We start from the raw sequence: 17,906 nt of genomic DNA, 5'->3' as shown, positions 1-17,906 counted from the left end.
TTAGGCCACCAGAAGCGTCTTTTCAGGAAGTCCAGGGTCCTCCGAGCTCCCGGGTGGGCGGTGAGAGGGGAAGAGTGACCCCACTGGAGAACCTTGGCCCGGGCTTGATGTGGGACGTACAAGAGGCCTGGTGGCCCCGTCCCAGGACCGGGGTCCTGGCGTTGGGCTCGTCGGACAGCCTCCTCAATACCCCAGCGGACAGGGGCCACAATCCGGGACACAGGGATAATAGGCCCGACTTCATTCTCCCTGTTAGTGGCAGAGAACAGTCTGGACAGTGCGTCAGGTTTGGTGTTCTTGGAGCCGGGGCGGTATGAGAGGGTGAAGTCAAACCGACTGAAAAACAGGGCCCACCTAGCCTGTCGAGGGTTCAGTCTCTTGGCTTGCTGGAGGTACTCCAGGTTCTTGTGGTCAGTCCAAACCAGGAATGGATGTTGTGCTCCCTCCAGCCAGTGCCTCCACTCCTCAAGGGCCAGTTTGACCGCTAGCAGTTCTCGATCCCCCACATCGTACCGGGACTCAGCAGGACTCAGGCGGTGGGAGAAGTAAGCGCAGGGGTGCAGCTTTCCTTCCGAACGTTGAGAGAGCACCGCGCCGACACCACTGTCCGAGGCGTCCACCTCCACGATGAATGGTTGGGAGGTGTCCGGGAGAACCAGAATGGGTGCCGTGCAGAAGCGGTCCTTGAGGTCTTTGAACGCCTTTTCTGCCTGAGGAGACCAGCCATAAGATCCACCTGTCCCTTTGGTGAGGTCTGACATGGGTGCTGCCACAGAACTGAAGTTCCTGACGAACTTGCGGTAGAAGTTAGCGAATCCTAAGAACCGCTGAACCTCCTTAACGGACTTGGGAGTAGGCCAGTCCCGGACGGCCAGGGTCTTGGCAGGGTCCATTTGGAGTTGGCCTGTCCGTACAATAAATCCCAGAAAGGAGACCTCGGGAACATGAAATTCGCATTTCTGGGCCTTGGCGAACAGATTGTTCTGTAGCAGCCTCTGGAGAACCTGGCGGACATGGTGGCGGTGCTCCTGCACGGTCTTGGAAAAGATAAGGATGTCGTCGAGGTAGACAAAAACATATAGGTTAATCATGTCCCTTAAGACGTCGTTGATTAGGGCCTGAAAAACAGCTGGTGCGTTGGTGAGTCCGAAGGGCATCACCTGGTATTCGTAGTGCCCAGACGGGGTGTTAAAGGCAGTCTTCCACTCGTCTCCCTGTCGGATACGGATGAGGTGGTATGCGTTCCGTAGGTCCAACTTGGTGAAGACGGTGGCGCCTTGGAGCAGGTCGAAAGCTGTGGACATCAGCGGAAGGGGATATCGGTTGCGCACAGTGATCTTATTCAGGCCCCTGTAATCAATACATGGTCGGAGCCCCCCATCCTTCTTGCCGACAAAGAAGAAGCCGGCTCCAGCAGGTGAAGTGGAGGGTCGAATAAACCCAGAGACCAGGGCATCTTTGAGGTATTCCTCCATGGCCTTGCGTTCTGGCTGAGAGAGTGAAAACAGTCTGCCACGAGGAGGGGTAGTCCCAGGGAGCAAGTCGATGGCACAGTCGTAGGCCCGGTGCGGAGGAAGAACGGCGGCCCTGCTCTTGCTGAATACCTCCTTGAGATCCCAGTACTCTGTGGGAACTTGAGATAACTCGGTGAGATCAGGGGGCTCGGCAGGAGACACAGGAGAGCTAGAGAGCAGACAAGAGGCATGGCATGCAGGGCCCCATTCCACAACCTGGCTTGTTACCCAGTCTATGCGAGGGTTGTGGCGAGTAAGCCAAGGAAGGCCTAGAATAACTGGGAACTCAGGTGAAGGAATCAGGTGCAGGGATATTTCTTCCTTGTGACCTTGAGACTGGAGGAAAACTGGAGAAGTAACTTGGGTGACTCTTCCATCACCTAACGCTTGGCCATCGAGGGCAGACACAGACAGTGGGACTTCAAGAGGTGCAGTCGGAATATTGATGCTTTGGGCGAAGTGAATATCCATAAAGTTCCCAGCCGCCCCTGAGTCTATCAAAGCTTGACAAGAGTGGACAGACTCACCCCAGGAGATGGAGACCGGGATGTAGATTCCTTGGCCAGGGAGTCCGGGAGAGAGGGTAGGCCCCGTCACAACCCTCCCTCGGCTGGACGGGGCAGTCCTTTTCCCAAGAGTTCGGGACATGATGCTCGGAAGTGACCAGGCTTGCCACAGTAGATGCAGCACTTGTCCCTCCTTCTGCGCTCCCTCTCAGATGCTGAGAGGCGAGTACGACCCACTTGCATGGGTTCTGGACAGTCACTGAAGGAGATAGACGGTCTCCAGGTAGAGGTAGGGAGGCTGGGGGGGCTCAAGGCTTGGTGGCGTTCTCTCATCCTGTTGTCCAGACGAATAGCATGTGAGATGAGGGTTTCGAGGTCACTTGGGCATCCAATAGAGGCCAGACCGTCCTTGATGGGGTCAGACAGACCATGGTGGAAGGCTGACACCAGGGCAGTCTCGTTCCATCCACTTACTGCTGCGAGTGTTCGGAACGAGATGGCGTAATCTGCGACGCTTCCTCCTTGCCGGATGGACATGAGCTTTCGGGCTGCGTCGGTACTGATGTCTGCCTGATCGAAGACCCGAAGCATCTCTTCAGAAAACAGCTGGAAATCAAAGCACTCAGGTCCCTGTCTTTGCCAGATAGCAGTAGCCCAGGCTCGCGCCTTACCAGCTAATAAGGTGATCACAAAGGCAATCTTGCGGCGATCCGTAGTGTAGGTGGTAGGCTGAAGCTCAAAGGTGAGTTGACACTGGGTAAGGAACTCTCGGCACTCACTGTGCTTGCCGTCATACCTCTGTGGTGCAGGAAGGCTGGGTTCGCGAGGTGAAGAAGGCAGCATTGCAGGAGGCACTGGAGCAGGAGTGGGAGCTGGATCAGGAGCAGGAACTGGATCAGGAGCAGGAGATGCAGGCAGAGATGTCAGCTGTGCCAGGGTTTTCCCAATTTGCTGAAGCAGTTCCTCGTGGCGAGCGAGGGCCTCACGTTGGCTGGTGAGCGTACGTCCATGAGCGTCCATGGTCGCTCCGAAGCGTGTCAAAGCTGCCATAATTCCCTGAAGGTTGGCCGGGTAGACAGTTGAAGCAGCCTCTGCTGAGTCGGTCATGACGGAGTCTTTCTGTTAGGGTTTTGCTGGGATTCGAACCTGGTTCGTTGGTGTGATAATCCAGCAAACCCCCACTAGGCCACCAGGGGGATGACTCAAATGCAGAGGCGTGAGGCGGAAGTAGAAAAAGAATCAAAAGGTTTATTTAAACTATATACACTATATACAGGGCAAAACAAAAGACAAAAAAAAACCAAAGAGTATAATCCAAAAGAAAAGCAAAGTGCAAAAATTCAAAAGCTAAGAAGATCAAAAAACACAGTACAAAGGAAACTGGAGATAAACATAACAGCACAAAGACTCCGTGACAAGAGGACTGAACTCAGGGGTATAAATAGACAAACTAATTAAGGACACAGGTGAAGATAATTAGGCAATTAACACAAACACAAAACACAGGAACAGTGGCGGCCTCTAGAGGCCAAAATAAACATGACACGAAAAGGAAATAACAGCGGCCTCTAGAGGCCAAAACAGTCCTAGTCCTAACAGGGTGCCCGTGATCTTCGGGCCCTTAGACGGCACTGCATCACATACAGGCATGCTTCTGTATTGGAAATCACAAAATGGGCTCAGGAATATTTCCAGAGAACATTATCTGTGAACACAATTCACCGTGCCATCCACCGTTGCCAGATAAAACTCTATAGTTCAAAGAAGAAGCCGTATCTAAACATGATCCAGAAGCGCAGACGTCTTCTCTGGGCCAAGGCTCATTTAAAATGGACTGTGGCAAAGTGGAAAACTGTTCTGTGGTCAGACGAATCAAAATTTGAAGTTTTTTATGGAAATCAGGGACGCCGTGTCATTCGGACTAAAGAGGAGAAGGACGACCCGAGTTGTTATCAGCGCTCAGTTCAGAAGCCTGCATCTCTGATGGTATGGGGTTGCATTAGTGCGTGTGGCATGGGCAGCTTACACATCTGGAAAGACACCATCAATGCTGAAAGGTATATCCAGGTTCTAGAGCAACATATGCTCCCATCCAGACGACGTCTCTTTCAGGGAAGACCTTGCATTTTCCAACATGACAATGCCAAACCACATACTGCATCAATTACAGCATCATGGCTGCGTAGAAGAAGGGTCCGGGTACTGAACTGGCCAGCCTGCAGTCCAGATCTTTCACCCATAGAAAACATTTGGCGCATCATAAAACGGAAGATACGACAAAAAAGACCTAAGACAGTTGAGCAACTAGAATCCTACATTCGACAAGAATGGGTTAACATTCCTATCCCTAAACTTGAGCAACTTGTCTCCTCAGTCCCCAGACGTTTACAGACTGTTGTAAAGAGAAAAGGGGATGTCTCACAGTGGGAAACATGGCCTTGTCCCAACTTTTTTGAGATGTGTTGTTGTCATGAAATTTAAAATCACCTAATTTTTCTCTTTAAATGATACATTTTCTCAGTTTAAACATTTGATATGTCATCTATGTTCTATTCTGAATAAAATATGGAATTTTGAAACTTCCACATCATTGCATTCCGTTTTTATTTACAATTTGTACTTTGTCCCAACTTTTTTGGAATCGGGGTTGTAGAATAAAATGTTTACATACCTCAATGTGCTTCCGCAGGTTGGACGGTGAGTTTTTGTAGGCCGTGATGTGGTTCGTTTTCGGCAAACAAAGCAAATATTTAAAACAAAACGAATCTTTAGTCCTTTCAGAAAACTGAAACGTGAGTTCTCAGTAATGGCCATGAGTGTGTACATTCTCCAGAAGAACCGTCTCCTTCCATTCTGCCATGAACGGATCGTGTTGAAATAACGCTGCTGAGAAATCACTGAACTTGATTTTATACAGCCTATGGACATGACCCTAGTGATTACTGATAGGCTCTCAGTGTCACCTGAGAAAAAAAACCAATCACATTTTAGAAAAGAAAAGAAAAAAATCCACTTTCAAAGCTGCTTCATAACGAGTAACGAGGACCTTGATAGAAATGTAGTGGAGTGAAAAGTACGATATTTGCCTTTCAAATGTAGTGAAGTTAAAGTCATAAGCTGCCAAAAAAAATAATATTCAAGTAAAGTACAGATACTCAAAAAGTGTACTTAAGTACAGAACTCAAGTACTTCGTTACTGTCCACCTCTGGTCTTGACCAACCCAGGCTGTGTACGGTCTAACCTGGGGTTAGCTGTTATGAGTTCTTTATTTAGTTCTACTTTATATGGTTGGTTTGTATCCTTGGCTGTCTGAGTATTGGGATTTCAACAGAATATTACACTCGGTATTGCTGTCACTTGTTCAGTTGGCACTAGAACTTTCTTGTCTAGACTCAACTCAACTCAACTCAACTTTATTTATATAGCACTTTAAAACAACCGTAGTTGAAAACAAGGTGCTGTACATAAAAGACATAAAACAATTAAAAGCAATGAAATAAATAAAAACAGACAGTCAAACAGTTGTTTCATTGTTTTTAAAAGCAATTAGAAACAATAAAACAATAAATAAAAGCAAACCGGTGGCACAGTGGTGTAGTGGTTAGCGCTGTCGCCTCACAGCAAGAAGGTCCGGGTTCGAGCCCCGTGGCCGGCGAGGGCCTTTCTGTGTGGAGTTTGCATGTTCTCCCCGTGTCCGCGTGGGTTTCCTCCGGGTGCTCCGGTTTCCCCCACAGTCCAAAGACATGCAGGTTAGGTTAACTGGTGACACTAAATTGAGCGTAGGTGTGAATGTGAGTGTGAATGGTTGTCTGTGTCTATGTGTCAGCCCTGTGATGACCTGGCGACTTGTCCAGGGTGTACCCCGCCTTTCGCCCGTAGTCAGCTAGGATAGGCTCCAGCTTGCCTGCGACCCTGTAGAAGGATAAAGCGGCTAGAGATAATGAGATGAGATGAGAAAACAATAAATAAAAGCAAACCGGTGGCACGGTGGTGTAGTGGTTAGCGCTGTCGCCTCACAGCAAGAACGTCCGGGTTCGAGCCCCGTGGCCGGCGAGGGCCTTTCTGTGCAGAGTTTGCATGTTCTCCCCGTGTCCGCGTGGGTTTCCTCTGGGTGCTCCGGTTTCCCCCACAGTCCAAAGACATGCAGGTTAGGTTAACTGGTGACTCTAAATTGACCGTAGGTGTGAATGTGAGTGTGAATGGTTGTCTGTGTCTATGTGTCAGCCCTGTGATGACCTGGCGACTTGTCCAGGGTGTACCCCGCCTTTCGCCCGTAGTCAGCTGGGATAGGCTCCAGCTTGCCTGCGACCCTGTAGAACAGGATAAAGTGGCTAGAGATAATGAATGAGATAAAAGCAAACCATAAAAACACAAACAAGAGCAGAGTCTCATGCGGAGTTAAAAGACAAGGAGTAAAAATGGGTTTTAAGACTAGTTTTAAAAATGGACAGTGAGGAGGCTTGCCTAATGTGCAATGGTAGCTCGTTCCATAATTTTGGAGCAGCAATGGAGAAAGCTCTGTCCCCTCTGAGCTTCCGTTTGGACCTCGGTACCTCCAGGAGCAGCAGATCAGCTGACCTGAGGCACTGAGCAGGAGCGTAGGGTTGAAGGAGCTCAGAGAGGTAAGGGGGGGGCGAGACCATTTAAAGACTTAAAAACAAATTAAAGAATCTTAAAATGGACTCTAAAGTGCACAGACAGCCAGTGGAGGGAAGCCAGGATGGGAGTTATGTGCTCCCTCTTACGTGCTCCAGTTAGGAGGAGAGCGGCTGCATTTTGCACCAGCTGGAGACGTGCAAGGGAGGACTGGCTAACTCCAAAATAAAGTGCATTACAGTAATCCAGCCAAGATGTTATGAAGGCGTGGATTACTGTCTCAAAGTGTGTTTGTGCAAGGAAAGGCTTCACCTTTGCCAGCTGCCTAATTTGAAAGAAGCTAGACTTCACTACGGAACTAATTTGCCGATCCAATTTAAAATCACTGACGTTCAGCACTTCACGTACCTGACTTCTGCACTCATTGTACGTCACTCTGGATAAGAGCGTCTGCTAAATGTCGTGTAATGTAATATAATGTAATGTAACTTTCCGGTTCGGACAATGAGGAACTGGGAGACAGGTGTGACGGTTCCAGGTGTGTTTTATTTTTAATCTTCACTTTTCAGTGACTTTGAACTTTTCACACGTAGCTGTTCCCTGGTCACTGGCTATCTGAAAGACACACAGAGACACACATTAATAGACATTCAGCAATTAGAAACCGGTATAACTCATCACGTTACCTGCTGGTTCATGTAAAGAAATGTTTACTTTCAGTGACCCCTGTTTGTGAATGACAGTCTTCATTATGACATCATTCTCTGCCTGGAGGATGCTACAAGCTTCCTGTTCTCGCTCACACTCCTAAAACACACATATGAGGCAAAAGAAGTTCACACTTGAGTGCTTCATGTTCCAATACGCAGTATGACACTTTTTGGTCAGTAAAAATAATAGCAACCTGAAACTATAATTCTCATTTTGTTTAAAGGAACAGTCCACCGTACTTCCATAATGAAATATGCTCTTATCTGAATTGAGACGAGCTGCTCCGTACCTCTCCGAGCTTTGTGCAACCTCCCAGTCAGTCAGACGCAGTCAGACGCGCTGTCACTCCTGTTAGCAATGTAGCTAGGCTCAGTATGGCCAATGGTATTTTTGGTACAATGGTACAAATTGAAACGTAGCGATTTTCTATGCTATGGAAAGTCCGCACTATAATGACAGGCGTACTAACACCTTCTGCACACTTCGGCAGTGCATTGATATCTGAGCTCCGTATCAATGCGCTGCCGAAGCGCGCAGAAGGTGTTAGTACGCCTGTCATTATAGTGCGGACTTTCCATAGCATAGAAAATCGCTACATTTCAATTTGTGTAACTGAACTTGTTTCATATCACTGGTCATATAAACCTATGTAAACAGGAAAAACGCGGAAGAGTTTGGTCGCATCTAACTACAGCCCCAAAAAATACCATTGGCCATACTGAGCCTAGCTACATTGCTAACAGGAGTGACAGCGCGTCTGACTGCGTCTGACTGACTGGGAGGTCGCGCAAAGCTCGGAGAGGTACGGAGCAGCTCGTCTCAATTCAGATAAGAGCATATTTCATTATGGAAGTACGGTGGACTGTTCCTTTAAGTAAATCTAGCCTGTCGTCCATGTCATCATGCAGCAGGAACCTGAAAATTCCTCATATCATTTCTCAAGGAGCTGCTTAACACAAGGGTTGGCTCACATGTGTTAGCTTGTCACACTCCTTGTGAGACTCAGATAGAAGATTCTCCAAGTCGTGCACTTTTACTCGCAGTGTCTTCAGCTGGTTTATCAGGTCAGAATTCTCGGCCTCCAGATGAACAACGGCCGCCTCAGCCTTCTGGAGTTTCTGCTCAGCTTCAGCCAGGGAGACCTGAAAAGTACAAAAACTAAAGCTTATTGCTTTCATTTCTTTCTACACACATTCAGACACTTTTAAACACTGATTAGTCACTCATGAGAATAGTCTAGAATGTATTTGGAGAAAAAAAACAAAATGCCCCAAAAATGTAAGTAAACAAGCACGCGCACACATGCACACACAGTGTTCACAATAGCAGCCATAGTTTCATGAAAAGTAAAGTTTACCTTCAGTAACTCCTCCTGGTGAATCAGAGTCTCCTTCAGCTTGTTGTTCTCTGCCTGGAGGATGCTGTGAGCCTCACGCTCTCGCTCACACTCCTAAAAAATATACACGGGGAAAAAGATGTTCACACTCAAGTACTTAAAGTGCATATCCTGGACCAAATTAGTTTTTTTTTTAATATGAAAGTATGTCCCTTTACACACTCATCCAGAAGGGTAATTTTGCACAAGGCCATCTGTCTACAGCAGAAAAAAATAAAATAACAAAACGCGTCTGGAAAAATCCCAACGGAGTCTGGAGCCAGATTCATGACGTCACCTGCGGAAGCGCCAGCAGGCTGCGCGAGCTTGCACGGTTTCAGTGCACAGCCTGTGTAGACCAAGTTTAGCAGCTTGAGATTTTGCATTGAAATATGGAATTGTCACCTAAGCGCAACGTTACTTCACCTTTGGATGAAGAATGTCATGTTGCTCCACCCTCCTACGATACATCTGTTAACCATTTTAATAATTACGTGATAACGTTGAAGAAATTTGCAGAAAACCACCAGGTCGTTTTCTCATAAACAAACCAGCGCTGACGTAGGATTCAGAGGGAGGCGTCCCGCACGCGACGTCACGAAAATCAATGTTTGCCGGGAAATCCAAATGCCGAGTTTTTTCAGAGGCGGACCAATTCAACTCAAATAGCTTGATTTCAACTGAATTTTCCTGGTATTGCGCAAGGTAAAAAAATTGCACAAAATGCAAAATGTTACAGATATTTGACCAAAGTTTAATATAAAATAGGAGAATTACATTGATCTCGCTCCTGAATTTACCCGTGATATGCACTTTAATGTTCCAATGTGACACTTTTTGTTCAGTAAATATAATAGCAACCTGCAAATATAATTTTTTTTTTCACTACATCTAGGATGTTGTCCATGTCATCACGCAGTATGAACATGAAACGCTCTCATATTGTTTCTCAAGCAGCTGCTTAACACAAGGGTTTTCTCACATGTGTTCGTTTGTCACACTCCTTGTGAGTCTCAGATAGAAGATTCACCAAGTTGTGCACTTTTACTCGCAGTGTCTTTAGTTGATTTGCCAGGTCAGACATCTCCGGCTCCAGATGAACAATGGACACCTCAGCCTTCTGGTGTTTCTGCTCAGCTTCAGCCAGGGAGACCTGAAAAGTACAAAAACTAAAGCTTATTGGTTTTATTTCTGTCTACACACATTGAGGTGGGGTTTACATTAGACCGTATCAGCGGATCATCAGATTAACGTTTTTAAAAACGATTAGCGTGCACACAGCAACGCCAATACACGGATACGCTAATCACATGACTAATTCGGCACGTAAGTTGAAATGTGTCAGTGCGGCTCATCGCTTCCTCCTCAGCGGCTGTGCTCCAAATCACTCCGCCCTGAACAGCGAGTGCCCTCTGGAGGGTGCGCACTCCGGCCCTGCGCAGCTCACAGAGTGCGCGAGTTAAGCGCACGAGCAGTGATTCGGGACTGAGCCGCTGTGCACAAGTCACTTACCACTTGCAAGTGGAAGGATGGCAAGCCTAAAGACAATCATAACTACACAATGGGCAGTATTTGCATCAGTATTTGCAGTATTTTCATACTTTTATATTCTTTAATGAAAGGTGATATAAGGCGGAAGTCCGCGCCGTTTTTCAGCAGTCACGTCACATGACCAACACCAGCGAATCAGGAAGGTGGATGTCACAGTGACGTTGTCCAATGACGATGCCAGCTAGAGCTCAGCACAGCGTATCCGAGTATTCTCAGTGTTTACACAGCACCGGACCAGACACGATCTGGATTGAATACGTGGACCCTGGCAGATTCCCGTTTCCCGGCGTTTCCAGGCATTTTAATGTAAACGGACAGTGCATCCGCGAAGAAAACGAGACAGATACGGTCTAATGTAAATTTGGCCTGAGACACATTTAAGCACCAACTAATCACTTGTGAGAATAGCCTAAAATGTATTTGGGGCAAAAATAATGCCCCAAAGTGTGAGTGTGACAGCGAGAGTGTGGTCGATCGTCAGCTGTGAATGGCCAGGAGTCAGGTTGAACCAGCAAGTAATGTGTGACGAGTCACACTTCTGTCTAATTACTGGCCGTCTATTAACATGTGTCTTCATGTGTCTTTCAGATAGCTAGTAATGAGAGAGAGCCGAGTTCCCCAGCACATGTGGTGTGTGTATGTTTGTGTTCTCATCTCATCTCATTATCTCTAGCCGCTTTATCCTGTTCTACAGGGTCGCAGGCAAGCTGAAGCCTATCCCAGCTGACTACGGGCGAAAGGCGGGGTACACCCTGGACAAGTCGCCAGGTCATCACAGGGCTGACACATAGACACAGACAACCATTCACACTCACATTCACACCTACGCTCAATTTAGAGTCACCAGTTAACCTAACCTGCATGTCTTTGGACTGTGGGGGAAACCGGAGCACCCGGAGGAAACCCACGCGGACACGGGGAGAACATACAAACTCCACACAGAAAGGCCCTCGCCGGCCACGGGGCTCGAACCTGGACCTTCTTGCTGTGAGGCGACAGCGCTAACCACTACACCACCGTGCCGCCCACACTGAAAAGTGAAAGTGGAAAATAAAGAGCACCTTGCACTGTCGCGCCTGTCTCGGCGTTGCTCATTGACCAACGTAAAAGAACCATTACACTGGTGCTGAAATCTGGGCCTGAGGAACAAAACGCCGCCACGGAGTCCGAACTAGTCAGAGAGTTCCTCCAGACACTCGCCAAAGACCTCCCATGCCAGCACCAAGAGCTCGTCACACTGACCATCGAGCAGGGGCAGCGCCTCCGGGCTCTGTTCAAGGCCCAGGCGGAAGACTGGCAGGTGATCTGGAGCCTGGTCCAGTCAGTGGGTGCTCCAGTGGCCGCTTCTGCAGTCAGCGTGCCTGTCCAGCTGGTCAGGATGGGACCACAGGACGACCCCGAAGCCTTTGTCAAGTTGTTTGAGCATGTCGTGGAGGTGAGCTTGTGGCCAACCTCACAGTGGGCGGCATGCCTATTGCTGCTCCTGTTGGGGGAAGTCCAGCTTGTGGCTTTGCAGCTCCCGGCCACCAGCATGCTGTAGTACCCCGACCTGAAGTGTGCTATACTGTAGTGGGTCGACCGCAGCCCAGAAAAGCATCGCCAGCACTACTGCATGCTGGCACAAGGTGAAGTTGGCCACCCATTTGTGTTCACGCAACAGCTCCGGGATGCCTGCCGACAGTCGAGTGCAATGTCGAGGCCATCATCAATTGAGTGACACTGGAGCAGTTCATCATACAACTACTACATGAGACATCGATATGGATCCAGTGTCACCGTATGGCGTCACTGGTAGAGGCGGTCCAACTGGCAGAGGACCACCTGATGGCGTTTCCGTGAGCAGGTCCTTCTGCAGCTTCTCTCTTTCTCTCTCTCTCTCTCTTATACCCTCTCCTTGGTCCTCCCCTATACACGGAAGGAGAAAAGGGTGAGGAGACACGAGGACAGACACGAGTGCGGGGAGTGGGTAAAAGGGGATTTGGCCCCCTACCCCAGCCCCACAGAGACAGGGGCCAATTCCCTTGTTACCTGCTCCCCGCACTCGTGTCTGTCCTCATGTCTCCTCACCCTTTTCTCCTTCCGTGTCTGTGCCACCTCTAGCTACCTCTCTCTCTCTCCACTGGTGAACCCAACCATGCCCACCAAAATCGGGAGAAAGTCCAGGCAGGCCTGCCGGTGCAGCAGGAAGGCTGGGATTTCCTGGGATCAGCACTTCTACAAAGGGGCGGGGATTCTGATTCGCATTCCTGACATGCTGTGGACTTGCCCCAATTGAGCAGGAGTGCACAGAGTCTTTGTGAGTATTCAAGGGGGTACACATCAGGCTTGGGCGGACTCTGGTTGTAATCAGACCTCTATGCATACAGTGAGTAAACAAGCAAACACAGACACACACAGAGTTCACAATAGCAGTCGTAATTTCATGAAAAGTAATGTTTACCTTCAGTAACTCCTCCTGATGACTCAGAGTCTCCTTCATCTCCTTGTTCTCCACCTGGAGGATGGTTTGAACTTCCTGCTCTCGCTCACACTGCTAAAACACAAATATGAGGCAAAAGAGGTGCACACGCAAGCAGGGGCACCGCCAGAAATTTTGGGCCCCATGAAAGATTAGAATTTTGGGCCCCCCAACTTTGCCCACCCTTGTCACAATTGCACTATTGTCATTATTTGACTTTTGATAGCCCATGGACCTTGAGTTTGTGACTTTGTTATTACATTTTATGTATTAACCTACCAGGGACTAGATGAAAACTGGTCAGTGACTAATTCTGGTGCATTTACAATCACAAATGAAAATTCAAGATTTTGCCACATGCCTTCTTGTGCTAGGACAATTGCAGAGGTGGAAAGTAACGAATTACATTACTCACGTTACTGTACTTGAGTAGCTTTTTTGTGTACTTATACTTTTTCAAGTAATTTTTAAAGAGTGTACTTTTACTTTTACTTAAGTATGTTTTCTTTTAAGTAGTGTACTTCGGTACATTTTACATCACAACCGTTACTGAGTAAAAAAAATAAAAAATAAAAAAAAGGCTTAAACGGAGAAGGGGAAATGCGTTCTGGAAATGAATCACGGGAAGGACAGTTGTCGCGCGCGAGTCTCACACAGACGATGGCGGACATGGAGGAGACCGAGGAACCTGTGGTGGACGACCCTGCAGAAAACGCAATTTCTTCCAGTAATGAAGTGCACCCCTGGCCCTACATACGTGATCACTTCAGCTTCATAGAGAAAAGGGGTGACAGTTTCATTATGCAATGCAGATTATGTGTGCCCAAGAAGACAACCATTGCGGCATACAAAAATTCGACGTCTAATCTGCGCAAGCATGTTGAGGTAAGTATTGTCATTGGCATCATAATGTTTCCTTTCCATAGTAAAACCGACAATAGGCTGGTTATATTCCAAAAATAGTGGCTGGCATTGCTAATGTTGAAGTAGCAACCTGTTGGTACTGTAACATAACGGTAACTAGTCTGTTATTCGGTTGGCTAATCATGCAAGCAAGTTAGCTCGCCAACCTGACGTGATCAGTCCTCCTACCATTCTACATCCAACAGGCCAGAAAGGAATACTAAGCAAAACAAATAATGTTTGAACTGAAACGGTTGCAACGGTTTTCGGTGTTGAAACCAACCTTTCGTTACCCCGAGCATGGTTTATTAATCCTTTTCATTTGTTCAATAACACACAGTGCACACAGGCAAGCTACGAGATTTCGGCGCAACATTTCACTTTCATATTTCGTGTACAATGCTTGTTTCCTCTTCTTTTTCATTTTTGCACAACACAATGGAGGCAGAAAACACCCATTGTTAAAAGTAACGTTTTGCTTTTACTCAAAGTACATTTTAAATGATCTACTTTTTACTTTTACTTGAGTAGATTTTTTGTCTGGTAACTTTACTTGTACTTAAGTAAAATTTCATCAGAGTAATAGTACTTGTACTTGAGTATAATATTTTAGTACTCTTTCCACCTCTGGACAATTGGTAGTGAAATGTGTGATGTGACTGCTAATAAATCATAGAAAAAGTTTTCTACCCAGCATCAAAATACCTATGGAAATCCCATGGATTGTTATGTGTTAGGTAGAAAGCTGTGTGTACTGTTCTGCAAAAAGGGAATATGTTCAAAGCAAAGTGTGTCTAGACAGAAATTTGAGCGTAAGCAGAGTTAGACTATTGGGTGCCCCCTCCTCAATTCCGTACGTATTTCTTCATATGTTGTAACCTCTATCCCTCTTTTATGTGTGCTGCGCTTTCTCCAGCTCCTCAATTTGAAACCAATGGTTTAGAACAGAGATTCTCAAACTGTGGTACACGTACCACTAGTGGTACGCGGGCTCCATTCTAGTGGTACGCCAAAGAATCACTTAATTAAATATAAATTTTAAAAAAAGTGAAATACTATCCATAATATCCGAATGGATGAAAATATCTTATCAACCGATGACAAGAAAATGAAAGGAAATACAAATTAAGTTAATAATTTAAAAAAGTTTGCAAGTGCTTCTGGGTAGCCAGACATAGCATACGTACGCATTCCCGCCGGTTCCGCTGACAGACGGTTATCCGCCATTGGTAGACTAGGCTGTGATGGGAAAAGGTGGAGGTGGCTTTGCTAATTATGACGAGTACGACAAAATTACTGTCGTGGCTTAAATCCGCGAATGGGAGGGTGGATCAGGAGAGAGGGAGAACTGAAGAGGACGTGTGTGAGCCGAGCGCGGATGCTAACGACAGTGGTAAAACCAGCCCCAGAACTGCTAGCAAACGGCAGAAACCAGTGAGGAGGAAGTATGACGAAAAATACATAAAACTGGGATTCATTTGGAGCGGGACAGAGGAGCTGCCCAGGCCGCAGTGTGTTGTATGCGGGGACGTTCTGAGCAATGAGTCCATGAAACCATCGCATCTCAAACGGCATCTTACAACCAAACACACAGCACTAAAGGACAAACCAATGGATTTTTTTTTTTTACGAAAACGTGATGAACTGAAGCAGTCCAAATCCACCATTCTGTCCTATGGTACACCCGTAGCCAAAGCACAGGAAGCTTCATATCGTGCCAGCCTCCTGATCGCCAGAGCCGGTAAGCCGCACACAATCGGGGAACTGCTGTGTTTGCCATTAGCCAAAGAGATGACACGCATCATGTGTGGAGAGAAAGCTGCCAGAGAGTTAAACTTGGTGCCGCTTTCAAATGACACCGTGTCAAGGAGAATAAACGACATGGCTGACGATGTTAAAAAGACACTGATTGAGCGCATTAAGAACAGTAGATATTTTGCCATACAGCTTGATTTATTTTAGTACAATGTTTATCTCACTTTTATGTGCAATTAATTTTATTTGATTCATTATTTAAGGACAGTGTTTTATTTTCCTATATTTAAACACAGTGTTACTGTTCAAAGTACTGTGTGTAATGTTACAGTGGCCAACAATATTAAATATACTTGTTAAATAAAACCGCCTTGTTTTTAATGAATACTTAGGCCTACTACGCTACTGTATTTTAATGTTGGTCATTATGGTGGTACTTGGAGAGCCAAGTATTTTCTGAGGTGGTACTTGGTGAAAAAAGTTTGAGAACCACTGGTTTAGAACATGTGAACATTCCACACACGTAACCATGTCAAGCACTTGACTGGTGTCTGTTATGAGCAACACTTTAATCTAGCAAACTGTATCATTAAAAACTTCAATCCTAAAGCATTTATGGGTTGTATTGCTGCTTACCTCCTTCTCCAAAGGGGGGTTCAGCGGTTTGGTAGGGCGGAGGTCCCCCTGAGGCTGAATCTGTGCATATTTAGGGCACCCCATTAGTTATGAAACTGGTTATTAGCACTAGTTATTAGCACCAGCATAACGTAATATTTCATCTTGTTTATCACACAAGTCAGTTCAGTTATTAAAATGGAAAAAAATGTCACTGTACAAACTGTAAAAGTGTTCTCTTGATAGGCTAATCCAACCACGTTCATACTGTTCATTTACCATTCGCTAATATTTTGAACACACGTGTGAGCGATAGCTACCTTTCTTTGGGAAAAACTGAGTGACCAGTTGCCTGCCTCTCCAGTCCCTCTCAGCTTTCAGCTGCCTTTCTTTACGTTTTTGACAGCCACTCTTCATATTTAGCGATCATAGACTGTACGCACTCCACTGCTGGCTGCTGCACCGCGCCACGGCAGCAAGTAGCGTTGCACTGATCAGCACACAGATTTAACGCATCGCGCTTCTACCAGAACTGGACCGTACCATTTCGCAAAAGGGGGAGGGTTAAATGACAATATGTTGAAGAACTCAAGAAATAGACAACCTTGTTCAATTAGCTCATTTTACCAGATGGAATATTGCATTGTTGTTATTTCAAAAGTCTTATTAAAATCATTAAAAGCATATTATCAGCCCCTTAAAGGGCCCCATGGCAGTGCTGGGCCCCTAGAATTGTTCTAACCTTTCCCCCCTGGCGGCGCCCATGCACGCAAGTATTTAATGTTCCAATTCGCAGTGTGACACTTTTTGCTCAGTAAAAATGAAAGCAACCGGAAAATATAATTCTCATTTTGTTTCAGTACATCTAGCGTGTCATCCATGTCATCATGCAGCATGAGCATGAAAATTCCTCATATTACGTATTTCTCAAGGAGCTGCTGAACACAAGATTTTTCTCACATGTTTTAGTTTGTCACACTCCTCGTGAGAATCAGATAGCACAGTCCACAAGTCGTGCATGTTTACGCGCAGTGTGTTCAGCTGGTTTCTCAGGTCAACATTCTCGGCCTCCAGATGAACAATGGACGCCTCAGCCTTCTGGTGTTTCTGCTCAGCTTTGGCCAGGGAAAGCTGGAAAGTACAAAAAGTAAAGATTCTTGGTTTTATTTATTTCAACACACACTGAGATATTTTTAAACACTGACTGATCATTCATAAGAATAGCCTAAAATGTATTTGGGGGGAAAAAAAAAGCCCCAAAAATGTGAGTAAACAAGCGTGCGCACACACACACACTTTAACTGAAGGTAAAAGTTTACCTTCAGTGACTCCTCCTGGCGAATCAGAGTCTCCTTCATCTCCTCGTTCTCTGCCTGGAGGACGCTGTGAGCCTCCCGCTCTCGCTCAGACTCCTAAAACACACACACATAAAGGACAAAAGTAGTTCACGCTCGAGTGCTTGATGTTCCAATACGCAGTGTGACACACTCATCTCATTATCTCTAGCCGCTTTATCCTTCTACAGGGTCGCAGGCAAGCTGGAGCCTATCCCAGCTGACTACGGGCGAAAGGCGGGGTTCACCCTGGACAAGTCGCCAGGTCATCACAGGGCTGACACATAGACACAGACAACCATTCACACTCACATTCACACCTACGGTCAATTTAGAGTCACCAGTTAACCTAACCTGCATGTCTTTGGACTGTGGGGGAAACCGGAGCACCCGGAGGAAACCCACGCGGACACGGGGAGAACATGCAAACTCCACACAGAAAGGCCCTCGCCGGCCACGGGGCTCGAACCCGGACCTTCTTGCTGTGAGGCGACAGTGCTAACCACTACACCACCGTGCCGCCCGTGACACACTCTGTTCAGTAAAAATAATAGCAACGTTAAAATATAATTTTCATTTTAAGTACA

General features: G+C 46.7%; 1 protein-coding gene across 1 annotated transcript in view; it reads right to left on the bottom strand.

The window, feature by feature from the left end:
• The window catches only part of LOC132869081 (myosin-15-like), a 57,386-nt gene that overhangs the window by 27,301 nt on the left and 12,179 nt on the right, over nucleotides 1–17,906 (bottom strand). The window contains exons 12-20 of the mRNA XM_060902435.1: nucleotides 17,305–17,397; nucleotides 16,946–17,116; nucleotides 16,007–16,066; nucleotides 12,695–12,787; nucleotides 9,686–9,856; nucleotides 8,686–8,778; nucleotides 8,300–8,470; nucleotides 7,332–7,424; nucleotides 7,191–7,232 (exon numbers count right to left, since the gene is read on the bottom strand). Of these exons, the coding sequence (XP_060758418.1) occupies nucleotides 7,191–7,232; nucleotides 7,332–7,424; nucleotides 8,300–8,470; nucleotides 8,686–8,778; nucleotides 9,686–9,856; nucleotides 12,695–12,787; nucleotides 16,007–16,066; nucleotides 16,946–17,116; nucleotides 17,305–17,397 (987 nt within the window). The remainder of the gene's footprint in view (nucleotides 1–7,190; nucleotides 7,233–7,331; nucleotides 7,425–8,299; nucleotides 8,471–8,685; nucleotides 8,779–9,685; nucleotides 9,857–12,694; nucleotides 12,788–16,006; nucleotides 16,067–16,945; nucleotides 17,117–17,304; nucleotides 17,398–17,906) is intronic.

The sequence above is a fragment of the Neoarius graeffei genome, chromosome 20, assembly GCF_027579695.1.
Source record: "Neoarius graeffei isolate fNeoGra1 chromosome 20, fNeoGra1.pri, whole genome shotgun sequence".
Classification (NCBI taxonomy): Eukaryota; Metazoa; Chordata; class Actinopteri; order Siluriformes; family Ariidae; genus Neoarius; species Neoarius graeffei.
The sequence above is the reverse complement of the archived record's forward strand: the minus strand, read 5'-3'. Positions and strand labels throughout refer to the sequence as shown.